This window comes from Tamandua tetradactyla, chromosome 6 (assembly GCF_023851605.1).
Source record: "Tamandua tetradactyla isolate mTamTet1 chromosome 6, mTamTet1.pri, whole genome shotgun sequence".
Classification (NCBI taxonomy): domain Eukaryota; kingdom Metazoa; phylum Chordata; class Mammalia; order Pilosa; family Myrmecophagidae; genus Tamandua; species Tamandua tetradactyla.
This window is the reverse complement of record NC_135332.1, coordinates 21,756,260-21,775,437: the sequence shown is the minus strand read 5'-3', so window position 1 is coordinate 21,775,437 and position 19,178 is coordinate 21,756,260. Positions and strand designations below refer to the sequence as shown.

The window sequence follows — 19,178 nt, the reverse complement described above, 5'->3', positions numbered from 1 at the left end:
TTGTGTCTGATGCTCTTTTTGTCCAGGCTATGGACAGATGGGCAAAAAACTATGGATAAAGAATGGATGAATATTAATATCCAATTTTTCATTACTATGTTCCTCTGAAGGAAGTACAGCCTTTGCTGGGACTTCTTTCTTCCAATAATTCTAAGGATCTCCATGGTTGCCAAAATGGGCCCACAGGTATACCCACCTGCATTGATGCCCTCTAGAAGATAGAAAAGCAGGGACTCAAGGATATTCATAGAAGAAGATATCTGGGCATACCAGGTCAAGATGTCTGTAACATCATCCTAGTGACATGGTAGAGCAGAGACGTAGTATGTATGAAAAAACAAATACCAGCAGTGGCCATTTCTAGTGGTTGCTACTGGAGTTAAAATCACCCCTGCTGTTGACAATGCCTTGTGTTCTCTTTGCAGTGGAACCCATACAAATATCTGCTGAATAAATGGTTCCCTTAGGAATACACTTTTTCCCGTGACCATTCTCAGGCATATGATATGGCTTCATATCACCAGAATGCCAAATCCATGAGAATGCCACTGTTTTAAATCTGGCTTCACCTCTTTGAATTTAAACTACTGAAATCACCAAGGCAAGTCCTTAGTAGCACCAGCTCACTTCTTGCCCTCCACAAAACTTAGGTATATATTCTGTGTCACCATTCCAAACACCCAATTATTTTTCATACATTTTATTCTGGAGATTTTGAAGGGACTTGAAAGGTTTTGAAAGCACTGAATTTTTTCCGCGCCAACTAAAGAGCCATAGAGGGTCTGATGGACTAGGTGAAGCTGTGTCACTGGCAAAGCCTCGGAATTCAGACTTTTCCAGTTGGGGTACTTAACTGATGATCATATAGAGACATCTCTTGTTTCACACCACTTGGAAACTGGTGTGAAACATTCTGGCTTCCCTGGAACTTTGCCTGGCATGCTGAGCATTGGGCACTTGCTATGGTTTAACCCAAATGAAATTAGACAGATGCATTTAGGCCTATGTGGCAGCGAAGTTCACATACAGGAACTTCTGGAGAACTTGGGGCTATAAAACTACTGGCTTTCTTTTTTTCTTTTATCCCTACCCCTTCCTCCTCTCCTCTTCCACTTACCTCTCCTCCTCCTCCTTTCCCTTCTCTTTCTGGTGTAGAGCATTCTTTCTTTCTGTTACAGTGGCTTTGATTTCTACCTTTTCCTTTTGATTTCTTCTTAGCATTTCCATCTCTCTGCCTTCACTACCCATCTGTTCTTTTATGTTGTCTACTTTTTCCATTAGAACGCTTAAAATATTAATTGCAGTTCTTTTAAATTCCCAGTGATAATTCCAATGTCTGCGTCACATCTGAGACTGCTTATTATGATCGCTTTTTCTCTTTCTACTGTGTCTCATCTTACTTTTTTGGTGTGACCTGTAAGTTTTTTTGAAAGCCATCTTTTATGGGGTAGTTAGAAAAAAATAGACCGTTAGTTTGAGGACTTGTGTTAATCTGTCTAGAAGTTGTTTAATGTTTGCTCTAAGCGCTGGAGTCTTCACATGCCTCTAAGCGTCTTTGTTTTGGACTCTGCTCTTGACTTTGGGCTTCTTTAAGAATTCCTTCTCAGAGAAAGTCTGTGTCTTCAACTTCCTCAGCTTGTGTCTTCTGTTAATACACTGGAGCCCTGTTGGGTGTGGTGGTGAAGGTATGTGTGTGAGGGCGGTGGGGGGTGTTTTAGAATCTTGTAAGTCTTTTAGGAGCTACACACCTATACAGCGCTTCCCTAGTGGTGCAGCCTTTTCCCCTCTTCCCTGCCAGTAGCTTTTATGATCTGTCCTGAACACTTTTGACCAGAAGGCCTAAAGGGCTGGAGTGGAAGGAATTCTATTTCCCAGCTAGAACAAGGCTCTAGCAACACCTTTAGCCTTGGAAAGTAGGCCTCTGTTGTGGCAAGAAGAATCTGGGTGTGTTTACAGTGGCTCATCTTCCCCTCTCCTCTGCCAGAGGGGTAAAGTAACCTTTCCAGATTTTTCACTGAGAGCATGGTAGCATTCCTGGAGGTAAATCCACAAAAGTGTGTCTTGCCTCCATAAAACTGCTGGATACGCAGTAGTTTCTCAGTTTCCTACTAGAGCACACTCAGCCTCTAAGAATTTGTGTTATGAGAATTCATCTAGGAATTCATCAATATTACCATTTAAGTGTTCCTACCATTTAGGATCCCAGCTGTATCTGCTCCACATAAGTAGAAATCTGTGTTTCTATAGATATGCTTATCTTGTGTTTGTGCCTGGTTGTTTGCTCTGTGACCTTATTTGTTTGGTATATCCAGAAAATTATTGATTTTTTTGTTTGTCCAGTTTTAATTTGTTCTGAAGGCGAGAACAAGCTTTCAAGTTTAAACATGTAGAGTCAAAAACTGGAAGCTTTATTATTATTTCAGTAACTATTATGGAATTCAGCAATGCTAGCCACTGAAAATTGTAAATCACTGTAGGTCATAAAATTATACATTTTTGTCTTGAATTTCATCCAAATTAGATGTTCCTGTACATATCTTTTTTACTGATGGCAAGGTGGTGTCCTTTCAAATCAGCATTTAAAGACCTCAAAAATGTATACTCTTGAATCCCCTGAATTAACTCAGTAAAGTTGTCAAAACAAGTGAAATATAAAATGTATCCTTTTCTCCAAAAGTTTTGCTGCCTGCAAAAAAAAGGTAAAATCACTGATAAACTCATGCATTTTTTTTATAAACACTGAATATATTTTGTAGTACCTTAATCTATAACTGAATTTACTTTCTTCCAACAGAAAATCTTGAAATATCTGGGAAAAATGCATTTTCGATCATAATTGTAAATGTGCTCTAAGAAACGATTTTTTTTCAGACCTGCAACCTTTATGCCTAAAGTAATTTTCACTGATAAGTATTCAAATTCAGTCCTTAAACTAGGAAGCAAATTAAGCACTTTGGGAGGCTTTTTATGCCCCAGTAACAGTATAGTAAGTCAATGGCCTCCAGAAGTAAGTACCATGTAAAGTACATAAATTTACTCATGTACTTTTAAATGCTGAGAAAATAACATCAGCCAATAGCCTCTTTCACAAAGAAAAACACCTACGCAGGAAAAGCTTGTGGGTCTAAGTGGTATCTCCCTGTCTTTAGAAAATTAATATTATGACACTTCAACTCACATCAAAGTAAGAGTTTGTACTTGAGAACAGGAATTGGTCATTGTGTATTCTGAGTTCTAAGCACTTATTCAAGAGCAAATAAATAAATGTTTGAGTAATTTAAATCTATATAGAAAAAGGTTACATTATTGTACTATTCATATCCATTTTATTGTCCATAAGGAAAAAATAAAAATAAAAGCCTACTGATTTAGAAAAAAAAATAAAAAGAATGGATGAATAATGGGGGGATAAGGGATAGAGCAAATTGGGTAGATAGAAGTACTGGTGGTCATTGAGAGGGAGGGGTAAGTGATGTGGGATATATGAGATTTTTCTACTTCTTTTTCTGGAGTGATGCAAATCTTCTAAAAAATGATCATGGTGATGATATGGTGAGCCATAATTTGTACACCATGCACAGATTGTATGTGCGTGAAGATTTGTCAATAAAAATAATTTTTTTTAAAATAAATGAAGGAATGAAGGAAAAAAAGAAGCCATGTCAGAGAGGCAGCCCTATGTGCCCTCTGACTGAGGTTCCCATGCTTTTGACACAAGGACCTTTCTTCTCCCAACCTCATGCATTGCAGTGCACCAGGGGCCTGTGCCATGGGGGTGGAAAGCCTGCCGAGGCCCAGTGCTTTGGTTCTGCCCACCCCATTATCAGTACAGGGGAGCCTCCAAGACCCAACTCCAGGAGTAAAAAAATCCCACTTGCAAGGGTGCAATGCCAACATATCTTATCTACTGATGTGCTGTAAACCCCTCCAGGATTTCTGCTTGGAAACAAGAGACCCTGATTTTCACTTTGAAGTTATTTCATGTAACTTGAAGTTGCTACAATATATACAATTTGGGGAGAAAAAGGTTAGACCAAAGTCATTGCCTTTGAAGTTGTTTAAGTCTGTCCGTGCACAAAAAGACACAAATGAAAGAGGTCATATTTTATCTTGGCCAGCATATAATGGCTAAACGATTATATGATGAGAAGCAACAGCATTTGTATATTGTTCAAATGATCTTGTAGGGGATTCCTTTAGAGTGCCAAGTTTCTCTGTGATAGAGCACAGGAAAATACATATAATGATCTACAGAAGCTTGGTAGCAGTCCATCAGCAGGAACCATCAGATTCAGGCATACGTATGAGGGAAAACATGTCATGTTGAAGATGGCAGTGATCAAAGGGGCTCTGTGCAGGAGCTGTAGGAAGAGAAACCTTCACCCCCAAATTTAATTTCTAGACCAACTGCCTCATCTAGAAGGAGAGCAATTGTTGAGACAGGGAATACAAAATGATTAAGAACTTATATGAAAAACTTGTGATCTGGTTGTGGAGAGAGACACAAATATACTCATAGTACAGGATATAAGAGTGTTTTGGGACTTCACAGGAAGAGAAGAGTTCTGACTAGAAGAAAATTCTGATGAATTAGCTGGTGAACGAAAAAGAAAGCACCACAAATCGATAGCATTTCCCTTTCCTTTGATGAAAGCCTTGCTCTGTGGGTAATAGGGGAGATATGTCATGAAAGAAGCAGTAGAGTGAATTGACAGAGACTCCATCAAATCTGGATCTTCTTTTTTTTCATCACATAGTTGTGTATTCATCACCATGATCATTTTTGGAACATTTGCATCACTCCAGAAAAAAAAATAGAAAGAAAAACATACATCCCATACCTCTTACCCCTCCCTCTCACTGACCACTAAACCACACATGGTTTAGATTTAGAACTACAATTTTTTTTAACTGTTAGACCACGTCTCCACAGTGCCTGGCTCTCAACCCTTCCACCCTCCTCCTGCCTCTGTGCTCTGAACGACCTCTCACGAAGAGGTCTGTGATGACTCTGACGTGCTCACTCTGAAGTCATCAAGAATGTAAACATCCTGCCTTGCTCTCAGGATCTGCCACCACATCCCAGCTGTCGGGATTTGTCCCCTGGGCATACTTCTGACAACAACCTAATGGGAACCTGAGAAACATGCATTAATCCTAACACAGCAATCCTCGAGTCTATCTACTGGAAACAAGTTGGGAAGCCTGAGTCATGGAGCAGGACATTTGCTGATGAGGCCTTCTCCTCCTGGAAATAATGACTTCATTCAGGACTAGGGGGACCTGACTATTGGCCCCTTGTCCAGATAAAAGGAGAGGTAGACATTTCCTGAGTGCTAGGGCACTGCCTTGTTTTAAGGTCTAAGCTAAGGAAGGAGTAGTGCTGCGATTAAGTTGGTCAAGTTGTTCCACTTTAACAAAAGATGCTAAGTTTGGACCACCCTGGGCTGGAAGACTTCATAGTTCTCTGAATCTAGATGACCTCTGCACTGGTGGGATATGCTGGTTTAAAAAGCAAGAAGGTCCTTCTGGTGTCCTTGACTGCAGACACACTGAGCTAGCCAAGGCCTATGGATCTTGGAAGAAGCTGTATTAGGATCACAGTTTAAATTTTTAAATCACACTATTTATAATTATGTTATTTTTCTTATTTATTCTCATCTATCACCTATTAAACATAGAGTTTAATAAAGTCTTGGGGATTGTTTCAGCCTGTCTGATGTAGCAAAGGGAATCCAAGGAAAAGACCACCTTCTTTGGCTAAGGATTCTTTTTCTAGTGTCTTGTTTTAACATGAAATAATTTCCTCGTGGAGGAAGCAAGAAATTGCTTTTTCTTTTCCTCCTTAGCAGTTTCTTTAAAGTAAATTGCCAAGAAAGGACAAAAGGCCCTTTTCTCATACCAAGGGAAAAAAAAAGCTAGACAAGTTGATGCCAAGTTAAGAATGGAGCCCAGATAACTGACCTTTTACATAAAGTTAAGCAGGTTAGTAAAAGAAGACAGGACTGACTGATCTTTGAAATGCTTTGCAGGGAAAAAAGAAGAAAAGAAATAAAATACCCAAGTCATGACCCTAGAAATCTAAAGGTATATAGCAACACATTTCTAGAAAAAGCATGAAGTAAAATGCTCAAATGAAGGGCAATTAACTATTTTGCTGCAAAGTGACATCAGACCAAGAAAATAATTTGCCTTTGAAGGATCATAGGTTCCTTATTAGAACAGTGTTAATGTGCTTCTGATAAATATGAGGTTCTACTGACAATATATCACAAAGTCCTTTAAAATGTTCATATATTTTGACGTTCTATAAATAAAGATGCTCGCTGCATGCCATCTGTGATAGCTAAAATTGACAGCAATCTCAATGTCCTGTAAGTTGGGACCAGTTAAATACACCCTCACCCATAATAGAATATTGCATTATGCTACATAAAAATCATGTTAGAGTCATGTTTTAGTATAGTAACTGATATGGGAAAACATCCATAATTTAAAACACTGGCCAAGGAACAGTGTGTGTAAAATGACCTTATTTTTATTAACATATGTATTAACAGAAAAGCCTAAAGAGACACACACCAAAATGTTGGCGGTGGTTACCTCTAGGTAGTGGAATGACAAGTGTGGTTTGCTATGTGTAATAATTAGAAACAATACTAAATGCTATTAAACAGGGTTAAGAATAAACCGAGAAAATTCAGAAGGGCCTGAGACACTAATTGCTCAACTAACTCGGATCTGGTTTGAAGGAATGAAAGAGATAATAAATAAACAGCACATCATGGGCCCCAGACTAAATTCAGACAGAGATGCGAACGTTCCCGCAGAGGCGGCTCTGCCTCCCGTACCTGACCCCGTCCGGCCCACACGTTCCCGCAGAGGCGGCTCTGCCTCCCGTACCTGACCCTGCCCAGCCCACACGTTCCCGCAGAGGCGGCTCTGCCTCCCGTACCTGACCCCGTCCGACCCACATGTTCCCGCAGGCGGCTCTGCCTCCCGTACCTGACCCTGTCCGGCCCACAATGCCGATCTTCTCCTTGGGTTTGATGGTAAAGGACACTTTCTTCAGGACCAGAGGGAGGTCTTCACGGTACCTCATCTCTGCATTCTCGAAGGCCACTTCTCCTTCCTGGGGCCAGTCAGGGGGAGGAGCCTTGTTCTTAATTCTGGCAGGTGCTTCCAAGGAGAGAGTCTGGGGAGATGTGAGTGGCTAATTCAGACAGAGTTGGCAAAACTTTATCACAGAGAAGTAAAATCAGGACAACCACAGCAGCCTCACCAAGGCCACTGTCACCCTGCCCTTTTGCTATGGCAGATTCCCTTGGCAGTAAATGCCAATCACCACTAAACTAGACAGAGGCAGAGTTCAGTGGCTACTAAGCACAGCCCAGGAACTGTAATGTTTTGTAAACTTCCTGTGCTCTCAGGAATTCCTCCATGGAGCTGTGTTGGGGGCTGAGGGAGAAAGAAGTTAAGTGGTGGGGCAGGAGGCCTTACACCTCCCTTTAACCACAGCTGTTTTTGTTGCAGTTTCTTAAAAATCACTACCCAAAACAGGATTCCACCATTTGGAAACCACTGGCCTAGACCATAAAGAAACAAAGAAACATTTTTTGTACACCTGATCTGATCTGGCATTCTGACATAGCTCAGTCAATCTAAAAGACACGGATTCTAACCCCAGTTCTGCCACTATTAGCTGTGTGACCTCGTCATGTCACCCCTTCTCTCTGGGTCTTAGTTTTCCATCTGCCAACTGTGGGGACTGGGTTAGATAATCTGGGGAATCCATTCCAGCTTTAACATGCTGTCATTATATAATGACCTGGGTAATTTGTCATCAACAGTCAGTCACACCTCACAATGTTTTTCTTTCATTTTTTTTTTTTGGCATGGGCAGGCACCAGGAATCAAACCCAGGTCTCCATTATGGCCGGCAAGAACTCTCGGCCTGTTGAGCCACTGTGGCCTGCCCACACCTCACAATGTTTTAAATCTCTTTGGCACCTAGCCACAGGGCTTTTATAGTCTGATAGGGAAGTAAGGACCATAGATGACAGTGTTCTGAGGGGGAAGTCTGGAGTCTAAAACCACAAGCTGGAAGGACTCCATCCTGGGAAATGTATCCAGGTTAGGAACTGGAAGCCAGTCCTCATGATGTGACCGGTTTGTGCAGGTCCACGCTGCACCACCTCTCACTGTCATCCTGACCTCCCCAGCACGAGAGTCGCACCAACAGCGATGCAGATCAAACACTATACATCCATGTGCTCACACACATTTCTTCCACGGACCAGAACCTTGGACAACAAGGCTAATACATAAAAAGAAAGAATATCAGTGGTGGAATGCTCGCCTTACATGTAGGAGACCCAGGTTTGATTCCCTGACCATGCACCAAAAAAAAAAAAGAAAGAAAAGAAAAAAGAAAGAACAGCTATTAGCAGTTTATTTGCCATTCTTTCTGAGAAGAATTGTTTGTAAGTTGGAAAAAATAAACTTGTGGTCAAAACAGGACTTCCAGTGAAGTAGGTCTCTGCTAGAAAATGCAGCTTACATACACTTGGTTCTCAAATGAAAGAGTAGTTTATTAAAACTATGTTTCTAAGTTAATTACTTGGAACTTGGAATGTGTTCTTCCCACCAAAACAACGTCATACATACTGGTAGTCTCAAGAGAGTTCATAAAATCGATAATCTTGAGAAATGAGTTGAATCTGAGAATCCTATTTGTGACTCTGTTTCTCTCGACAGAAATTTACTTTCAGAGTTCCAACTAGGATACCAGCAAGACACTGCACCTCACAGTAAAACTGTAGGGGTTCCTAGGGGAAGGGGGAAGCGCTAGATAATCTCAGTATCAACTAAATTAATTGGTTTCTAAATTATGAATGCAGTTTAGAAGTAGCTGCAGAGTTTTTAGAACTAGAAGCCTAGGTCCCATCCCAAACCTACTGCACTAGAGTCTCCCAGAGATGAGGCCCATGTTTGTGCCTTGGCCGAAAGTTCAACAGGGGATTCTGATGACTGTCCCAGGCTAAGAACAACTAATTAGACTACAGATTAAAGCAACAGGTGGTTTTAAACACTGTGAGAAGAATGCCACACTCAAGTGAACTAAGATCCTGAATACTTTGGATGTTAGCTAATCATAAGCTCCCAATGTGACCATTTACAAATACATTTCAAAAGTCTTAAAATATCCTCTTCTCCATTCCATACATGCTTAAGAGACCACTGGCCCACTCAAGTGGGAGAAGATATGAGAGAGAAAACAAGTCTCCTTACACATGCATCCAAGGCAATGAAAAACGTGAAAACCACTCCATGAAGGATGAGACAGCAGTGAAGGGATGGCAGGCAGTCTCACCTTAATGTAGTGGGTGATCCTTTCCACGGAGGTGAATCGAGCTTCTGTCTCAGACGCCAATCTGACCGTAAACTGGAACAGTCCCCTTAACTAACAGTGGAAAGCAAAAGTCTGAGTAAGAATTCATTATCAGTAGCCTCCAGGTCCACACTAGACAGCTTCTTTCATCTTGGAGACCACACAGGATGTGCAGCAGCTGGTTTGAGGGACTGGGTCATTCTCTTAACATTAAGACCAAAAAACCCCCAATCAACTGCAATTCCCAACAAATGCAAACGGCATCGTGACACTGTGGACGCTAACTTTTCTGTCTTCAAAGGCTTTCTATCCATTGATATATTTCCAATAACATGTATCTGTGACTGAATAACTTCTGGACTTCATACTTGTACCTGCACCTGTTGTGGCAGTCACAACAAATGGAGAGAGTAACCTGTGAGCAAATAGTAAGAATGCTGGATTCCAAGAAGGCCAAGTAAGTGATAGGAGACTGGGAAAAAAGTGAATGCAGAGACCCTGGGTACCCTAGACTGAGAATTCTAAAACAGAACATATGTGATATATAGTCTTTCCCAACAATTACATAAGTCTGCAGAATGTGGACAGATGTCATTGGGTATCTGTGGAGACTTGTATCTCTGGGATTCTTTGGCAACTTATTTATTTTTATCTTGCCAATGTGGAAAAATGTCAAATAAATATGAGTAGAGAGAGCAGTATAATGAACCTCAATATGTCAGTCACCCATTTGAAAAAATTATCAGTGTAAAGCCAATATCCCAAACCAGTTTCCCCCTCCTATGTTATTTAGAAGCAAATCCCAGATATCTTATCTTTATCCATAAATATTTCAATTTGTCTCTCTAAAATAGAAAGACTCTAAAAACATATATACAATACCATCATCACACCTAAAAAATTATCAACAAATCCTTAATAACTTTAAATATCTAATTAGTTGTTTAAGTTCCCAGTTATTTTTTGAGCTATTTAAAGACCTCCAACCATCCCCAGGGACCAGAAGTGTTTATATATATAATGATATTGGAAAAATTAGCATTAGGAAAGTAAAACACATATAAAGAACATATTAAGGCTATAATATGTCTTGTAAAACTAGGAAGAGGCTGAAGAAGAGAGGGTGGTGAAGACAGAAATCTTCAAATAAAGTTTTCAAAATCATGTTTGCTTATGAGAAAAATAGCACCTATTTCTCAAACAGTTGCACCAGGATGAAATCCCTTTTTTCCCTAGATTCCAACCCCCACCTGTCTCCCACCCCTAACTGCTCTAGTCAAATCCAGATTGTAGATGCCAAATCAGACAAATCTCAAAGGGTCCAGAGGGAAGACAATGGCTTGGGCAGAACCCCTACTCATGCCTCTTTTAGGCCAACAGAAGTAGGACTAAAAGGAGCAAGGATGATGCCCCCACCCTGGATACGGACCTGGAAAGCGGAGGAGATGGCAAGACCGGCGTAGGCTGGGGGAATCAGCCCATGCATGAGGACAATCATCAGCCCAGTGGTGGTGATGAGTGCAATGCTGATCAGATCCAGCCGCACAGCTAGCCACCTCATCGCACAAGTGAACAAGAAGAAAGTGGCCTGGTTGTTGTCCAATAGCTCCTGGTACCTGTGAGGAAGACAGATGCCTGATGGGCAAAGAAAGTCCCACACAACACTGATCACAGCTGATGTCAAAGCGCTGGTGAGTAACAGAATGGACGGGAAATATTTAAGCACCCCCTGTTGTAACTGGGAAGTTGACATGGAAACTTAGGAGGGCAAGTATTTCAGGTCTCACTTGTCTAAGGCTTCCTAGTATAAACTTTTCGGAAAAAAAAAAACAAACAGATTAAAGATGTTGGGGGTGGGGGAATCACTTCAATAGCACAGGGAAAGCATGGGAAAGATCAAATAAGGAAGTTCGTGCTGAACATTAGAAAAATGTCTTTGGTCAGGGGTTATTTTCTCAAAGAAAGAGTGGTTATGTAGGCAAACAGCATAAATGGGCCAAGACCAGGAAAAAGAAACTCTTGGGCTGAATAAGGGAAAGCTCAAATGGCTTCCTGGCACCCCACCATTGGGCCAAATGGTGTTTGTTTCCTGAACCCACGGAACTAGGGAGCAGAGGCAGTGAGCTAAATCGCAGCAAATGAGGCTCAGACAACATGCTGTCATTAGGGGTCCCTGAGAGCAGCTCAGACTCCACCTGAAGCCATGGAACTAGGGAGTAGAGGCAGTGAGCTAAATCGCAGCAAATGAGGCTTGGACAACACACTGTCACTAGGGGTTCCAGGGAGCAGCTCAGACCCCCTCCCGAAGGCTCAAAGAGCAGCACAAAACTACAGCTCCAGAGTGGGAAGTCTGGCCAGGCAAATGTTCTCTGCTTTTATTCCCCACACCCCCAATAATATATGTGCTCTTTAGAGAAAATTTAGAAGGTGCAAAAAAGAGGAAAATATAAAAGTCTCTAATCATACCATCCACTTAAAACCAGTTAATATCCTGCTGCCTTTCCACTACCATATTTTCCTGAAAGCATTCATGTTTGCTGTTAAGTATACACATACATGTACATACACAATATTTTATCTTTTCTTCACCTAAAGTTAGGATGTACTTCCTTGAGCTGTTTAACATTTTCTATAAAAAGTTTTTTTTAACCTTTTAATTCTAAATTTTCTTTGAGAATTACCTTTGTAATAGATGATACATGCACAGGATAGAACATTTTAAAGGTACAAAGGTCTCACAATGACAAGTCAGTCTTTCTCCTACCTATCCTCTACTACCCACTTCCCCTTTCCAAAGGTGACTGGTAGTTAGTTTCCTGTGTACCCATTCAGAAATCATCTAAAGGTAATGCATACAAACACACACTTAAAAGGTGGCATGCCACACTCATGCATCTATACCTTGCTCTTTCACTAATACGTCTTCGTGACTGTTCCATATCAGTAGCATTCAGGACCAAAAACTTAACTCCAAACCTGAATTTTGTCCTACATGCTCCAAAGGGAGTTTATTAAGCGACTGAAATTTATTCAGAGACTATTCCATGAAATCACTAATACCCTTAATAATGAGTTTCAGAACTCTGGCTTTGAAGGGACTCAGACTTTAATTCAATGCCTGGATGCTCGCTCCCCTTTGAGCCCTCTGCCCCCATGACCACTAACCTTTGCAGAAATTCCTGCTCTTTATTGTAAGCATGGATAGTGGCCAGGCCCTGTATGCTGGATGTGATGTGGGAGATGAAAGGTGACTGTGTGATGTTGTCCAGGCGCTTCAGCTCTCGGATCAGGACCCTGGAGAGAGAATGAGTTGCATCAGAGGGGTTCACTGGCAACTCTGGCTACATCCTCTGCCCAGAAGATGCGGAAACTTCCTATTTACCTGGAGACAATGTGCAACACAGAAAAGAGGATGACGAGGGGTCCCACTGCCACGAGGAACCAAGGGAAAACTCCCGCAATCATGCCAACGCAGAAGAACACAAGGATGACATTCTGGATGAACATCTCGGCCTGGCACGGCAGGCGCACGTCAACTGGGGAGACCACACAGGAACAGAGTCAGACCATGGGGCCCAGGAGAACAGAGCCACACAGGAAAGCAAATCAAAAGCAGCTCCCCAAGAATCCTTATCTAAACATTATTTGGTCTTTCGGATGGTCTGAGCATAGAAAAATCTAGAAAACTGGTTGCTCTAATTTTTCTTGTCCTAAGAAAATATGTGTCCTTTCTCCCTGCCCTCTCCCTTTACATTTTTTTCCCTTTCACAAGGTAACATATTTTTATACTACTCATTCTATAATACTTGAAAAATAATATATAAAAAAGAAAAATGTAAAAATACAATCTATATGCAAATGATCCCAATGAATTGCTGATGATACTTAAGAAAATTTTTCATCATGGAAATTCTGGAACACAGACAAAAGTCGAAAGAAGGGTACAGAACCTCTAATGATCATCAAAACTTTATACTCTCCTTGTAGCTATCTTTCCAACCTTCTCTTTTCTGGCTGGACTATTTATATGCAAATCTCAGACATGTTGGTAACATTTGTTTATTTTTCCTTCAGGCTGTTTTCCATTCTTGTGTGTATGTGTGTCTATCAGAAATGAGAACATGTTATGCATCAGTTCTGCCGACCAATGTTTCTGATCCTTCATTACCTCTGACCAGGGCTTTGCAGTGGCCCATCAATGTCTGAAACAAGCTCCTTCTATGGAGGCAGCACAGTGCAGGAGTTAAAAAACACTAGCTCTTCAGTAAAAAAGACCTGGGTTCAACTCCCAGCTTTGTTACCTAATAGCGGAATCATCTTGGTTAAGTAAACCTTTCCAGACATCAGCTTTCTCATGCATTCAACGGGTGAAACAATACCCACCTGGAAGGAAGGCTATAAGGATTAGGATACTGCACGTGAAATATTCAGCCCTCTACGTGGGCACGGTCAGCCCTCATCCAGGTGAGGTAGTGTTACTGTTATTCTGGTCTACTGGAGTAGTTAAGTTCCATTGCCCTGCACAGCCCATTCACATAGTGAATCTACAAAACCTGCCAGAGGGGTGTGGGTCTCCAGGAACCTAAGCACTACCTTATGGTAAACATGTGCTCTGGAATCCCAGACACTCTTCTCCAAAGGCTTTATGTTAACTCAACTTGTTTTCAGGTCAAATAAGACTGAACAGGAACTTAAATGAAAAGTGAAAACTCAAACAGGCCCTTAGCCTAAATGCAAGTTGAAATGTGGAGAAAATGTTAAGAACTAAAATGTTCCTGGTGGAAAACGAGCAGCCACTGTGCTCTTGGATGCCAAGAAAGCATAAATCTGCACATTTGGTCAATCATCTAGGAAGGCTAGAGAGGACAGTGAGCTCCAGTGCATAAAAGAAAGGATCAGTGATAAATACCTTCATCCAAATCTTTGGAAAACCTGTTAAGAAGCCTTCCTGTGGGGGTAGTGTCAAAAAACTTCATAGGGCTTCAAAGGATCCTTCGGAAAAGCTCGTCATGGAGCCGGGAGGAGGTTCTCAGTGTGCCCTGAGGAGTGGAATACGAAGTGATGATAGCCTGGAGACCCTGGGGCTCAGGGCAGGCTCAGGTCCCATCCATCCAGGTCCCGACTCTGCAGGGGATGGGCAAATGGCCTGGGGCTCACAGTCAACCCCCAAGGGAGAAGGATGTGACTAAGAAAAGGCCGAGACTCAGGGCACACGAGTCATTTCGGTGAGGGCCATGGGCTGCTTCAAGGGTGCTCCCAATGCAGAGAAAACCCGAGGGGACCATGCTGAAGCTGGCCAAGGTAGCCACCGGGGAGGAGGGGCAGAAGCCACCGTGGCATAACTTGACAAAGACAACTCCTCGAATGGCTTTGAGGATCAGCATGACTGCCATGGAGAGGGCATAGATGCTGGCATAGTACCACATGTGAGGGTTGTCCCTCATGCTGTTGCTCATAAAGGTCTCATTTCCTCGGGTCACAGCGGAGTTGTTGGTAGGGAAGGCTGGGTGAGGCTGACTCCTGAGTACAGCCACAAGCCCCTGCTCAGGGCCTTCCCCAGCTCTGGGGAGGGGGTTCAGGGTAAGGGCTCTGGGATCTGGCTGAGGCCAACCCAAGGCTGGCTTTGCCCTCCTCCACCTCCTCCTCTTTTTTCTACTGGGTGACGGCAGCCAGTTGCATATATCCTGCTGACAAGGAGCTCTACTGCCCTATGAGCTGTTCAGGAGGTTTTCTGTCTTGTGAGGTTACATTAGGGACTCATCTTTTTCATCCTGGGTAATCCTTGGTCACTGCCCCTCTTCATTGAAAACTAAAAGCAGTTTCCACAAGAACAGCCAGGGACTGTGGAAAGAGATGGCCACATTCTTAGAATATGAGCGAGCAGGCTTTACCCCACTTCCTTGCTTGATCCAGTAACTCAACCACCAGGTGTTGAATGCAGTGCTGCCCACGTTCAGCATGAAGAGAGACATTATGATGAGGAAGGCTAAGGGTCCGCCAGCAGCCCCAATGTAGACGGCATAGACTGACCAGGGTACGGAACCCTGACCCTTCTCTTCCACTTGCACTAGCTGCCCTAAGGAGGAAAGAAAGACACATGAACATACAAGGAAAATCTACTCTCCCCTAAGGAAATCACCTATGAGCAACAGAATCAAAGAGAGCCTATAGCTTCACAGGGCTCTAGGTTAGAATTATTTCCTCTTTACCAGAAGCATCCATTCACCCACTTAACGTTTACGGAGCACCTACATGAATCAGGTGCAGAATGAGACCCTGGGGTGGTAAAGAGGACTGAGACCATGTCCCTGCCCTTGAGGAGCTGAGTCTGGTAACGGGCAGACGAATAAACAGATAACTATGGCAGAACGTGCTAAATGCTGTGATAGAACTACATGCAGGGCAGACTGGGAATGCACAGGAAACATACCTAACCTACTTGGGGGAGGTGTGCGAGTCGTTGGGGGGAGGTTTCAGGGGAGACTTTCTATTGCATCATGAAAGGTAGGCCAGAGTTGACCAGGTGGGGCGACAACAGGAATAGGAAATAAGAGGAACAAAGGCATAGAGATAGGAAAATCAACAATCATGGCCATTTGGCACTAATGGATTAATATGTCAATATACGGAGTGGCAAGATGTAAGGCTGGGGGGTCAGATGATAAAGGAAGTGTACTTTTCTTCTAGACCAGAACTTCTCAAGAGAATGGGGTTATAGGAGGTGTCAGGATTTGACTCCCTGAGTCCTGTTGCATGAGGTAGGTCTGGAATCGCCAGACCTACCTCAAGCCATCAAAAGTCTTCATGCAAAAGTGAGTGAGTTGGTTGGTCTCCTGTTTTCAACTAGATCTCTCGGTTATCTGGGTGGAAGACAGATTTAAAAGGAGGCAGTTGCAACACTATGTGCAAGATGATAAAGGCCTGAAGTAGGGCCACGGCAATGGGGGTAGAGTCCAGGGAATGGGTTAGAGAAGCGTTCAGGAGGTGCATTTGGTAGGACATGGTGATCAGCTGGCTGTGGGAGGACAGGAAGGATTCAAGGGTACCTCCTAGGGTCTCCCTGGTGTGGCCAGGTGATGGGTGCTGATACAAGATTACAGAGAAACAGCAATACAGGGGCTTCTACTCTCCCTCACAAATAATGCTTGATAACCTTGGAATAAGCCACACACACCTGGAGCACTTTAAGAGTTGGGAGTACCCAGGTTAGTATGTCTTTGCCATCTGTGCTGTGTTTGTGTTTTCTGTTTGAGTAAGGTATTTCAAATCATACCTAAATTTAAAATTTCAAACATGTTTTCTTAAAAGAAAGAAAAGAGGCAAGGAATAATAACTGAGAATGGCCCACTACTGACACCAAATATCTGCTTGCAGTGTTAAGAACAAGGAGAGAAAACAGCTCCATCCCCAAAGCGGTGGTATATCCAAGAAAGGCCCTAAGTCAGGTAGGAGGTGACTGAACAAAAAGAGAGCTTTTCAACAACCTTTTAAGAACCATGTTTTTCTTCTCTTCTGTAAATGGATATGCAGCTTAAAATTCTCCTAGGTGAAAATGCCCAACATATTTCCAGTACATTCTCTAACTTCCAAGATTTGTTTTAGTTTTATCAATTAAATGGGAGAGTCAAGTCAACCCTGGCTGGAACTCTTCACTTTGGTACTGGCAACACCCTTCTCTTGACAAACTGATAAGTGTTTGATTAAGACACAAGAACTACTATGGACCAGGCTGAAGGGTGTAGCTGGAACACCTGCTTTGGCTGGGACTGGCTTTCAAAGACCACAGATGAATCACAGCAGGGAAAGGTATATCTTTACCCACCATCCAATTTTTCCTTACTCAGGGTGACTCAGCTGTGATCACACTACGCCTAACCCCACCCTGCACAGTAAAGAGAGGGCAGAAGACTAAAGTTAATTCCTATCACTGTGGTCCGTTTAAACAAACAGAAGGTGCCACACAGTCTCCCAATATTATGTAAGAATCCTACTGTTCCAAGCTGGGTACTCTAGAACACACAGTATTCTCAAATATCATGAATTACCCCGTGGCATAAATTCCTATAAGACACTTAAAATGATAAATACACAATTTCAAAAAAAGTCATTACCTTCCTCTGGTTTCACCACTTTCTCCTTCTTTACTGATCCTGTTTTAGGACCCTTGTCTTGTGATTTCTTCTGTGAACCACTAGTTTCCTTTTTGGAATTAACCTAATTAAAAAAAAAATTTGGTTCCAGGCATGGCATGATCATCCAGGTGCAGGACATATTAGAGAACTATCTAAGAGGCAGCTGTTTTCTTTAAAAAGAGATTCGTCTGGCTTCTTAAAAGGGCATTTATACAGACTTCTTCCACTTCCTCACTAAATCCTTGAGATCTGGGTTCCTACCCTGATATTCCATTTTTATTGCTCCCCTAAAGCTGCTAAAGACCTACACTCCAACCACAGTGGCCTTTATTCCACTCTTCCCCACTCTAACTTGTCCACAGCCTTAGGACACATTATTCCCCTCCTCGCATTTCTGATCCCTCACATCACTAAATCAAATCCACAGATCTGTTGTGACCCCAGAGCAACCCCAAACTTCTCAGCCTGGTTTTGCAGGATCTCTACACTCTGGCCCTGGCCTGATCCTGCAAATTTCTCCCCCACTTCACTGTCACCCATGGCTCCAATTCTCCAGCCACCCTGGATTTCACACCATTCCCCACACCACACTTCAATTTCCTAATCCTGTGCCTTTGCGCACTGGCTCCTCCACCTGGGATGCGCCACCCCTCAGCCCAAGCTCAGTCACAGCTGTTCCCACTCAGAGGGTTTCAAATCTAATATTCCACGAGGTATTGGATTCACCACCCCCAGGCCTCCCCTGGTAGCTACTGTGTCAGGGCCTCTATTATAGCACATGGCTATGTGTGTGGCCTGCTGTCACAGTCCACCTGTGAGAGCAACACTCTTCTCTGGGAGATCGTGAACTCCGAGGCAGAGATGATGGCTCACTCACAGCTATATCCTGCACAGGGTCTGGCACTGACAACTTCCCATAAGAGGACTTAAACATTTATCAGACTGAATCTGAGATAACAAGACATGGCTTTCTGCTCTCTTTCCAGGTTCCTCCTTATATTTTTATATAGGAATTTCCCTTAATATGGTTCACTACATTTAACTTTATGTCACAGGCTAGCCTCATGCCCTCAATTGGCTAAGCAGGTTATAAAATAAGGTCACATCTGGAACATGTGAAATGGCTCTAACGTTTAAATTATTTACTACAGTGCACAAATAAATGCACTAAAGGAAAATTTACCATTTGTTGATCTGTAAAAACATCGCATTATTATTTCATGTAATCTATACCATAACTCTAAGAGGAGATATCCACTTTTTGAGACAAGGAAATTGAAGCACAAAAAAGTTAAGTGACATACTTAAAATCTGGTCCCTCTGCTACAACACATGGACTCTTAGCATTCTTTTGCTATTTCATATTTCAGTTTCTCTCCCTCTCATTCTTTTTCCCTATGTCTACAGTGAGGAAGAAATCATCGAGAGTTCACAGTACCCTGAGAGCCACAGAGAGTTCATAAAATCCAACTAAACTCAGGTGTGCCCAAAGAAGTCAATAATGACACTTGGAATATTTGAGTTGAATTAAAAAGGCTAATGACCCATCAGTCATGAACAGTTAGCTATACTGTACCCAAAATCAAATGGAATGAAAACCAAAGATTGAGCAGAACTCGCAGGAAAAGTCCCAGTAGCATTCTGTTTTCATCCCT

The 19,178-nt window shown here is 42.4% G+C and overlaps 1 protein-coding gene across 1 annotated transcript in view; it reads right to left on the bottom strand.

Annotated features, from left to right (window-relative positions):
- LOC143687262 (ATP-binding cassette sub-family C member 5-like) overlaps positions 1-19,178 on the bottom strand; it is an 86,529-nt gene that overhangs the window by 55,620 nt on the left and 11,731 nt on the right. The window contains 10 exon segments of the mRNA XM_077164065.1: positions 7,006-7,195; positions 9,374-9,463; positions 10,821-11,007; positions 12,557-12,685; positions 12,774-12,927; positions 14,301-14,430; position 14,515; positions 14,735-14,904; positions 15,283-15,467; positions 17,503-17,605. Of these exon segments, the coding sequence (XP_077020180.1) occupies positions 7,006-7,195; positions 9,374-9,463; positions 10,821-11,007; positions 12,557-12,685; positions 12,774-12,927; positions 14,301-14,430; position 14,515; positions 14,735-14,904; positions 15,283-15,467; positions 17,503-17,605 (1,339 nt within the window).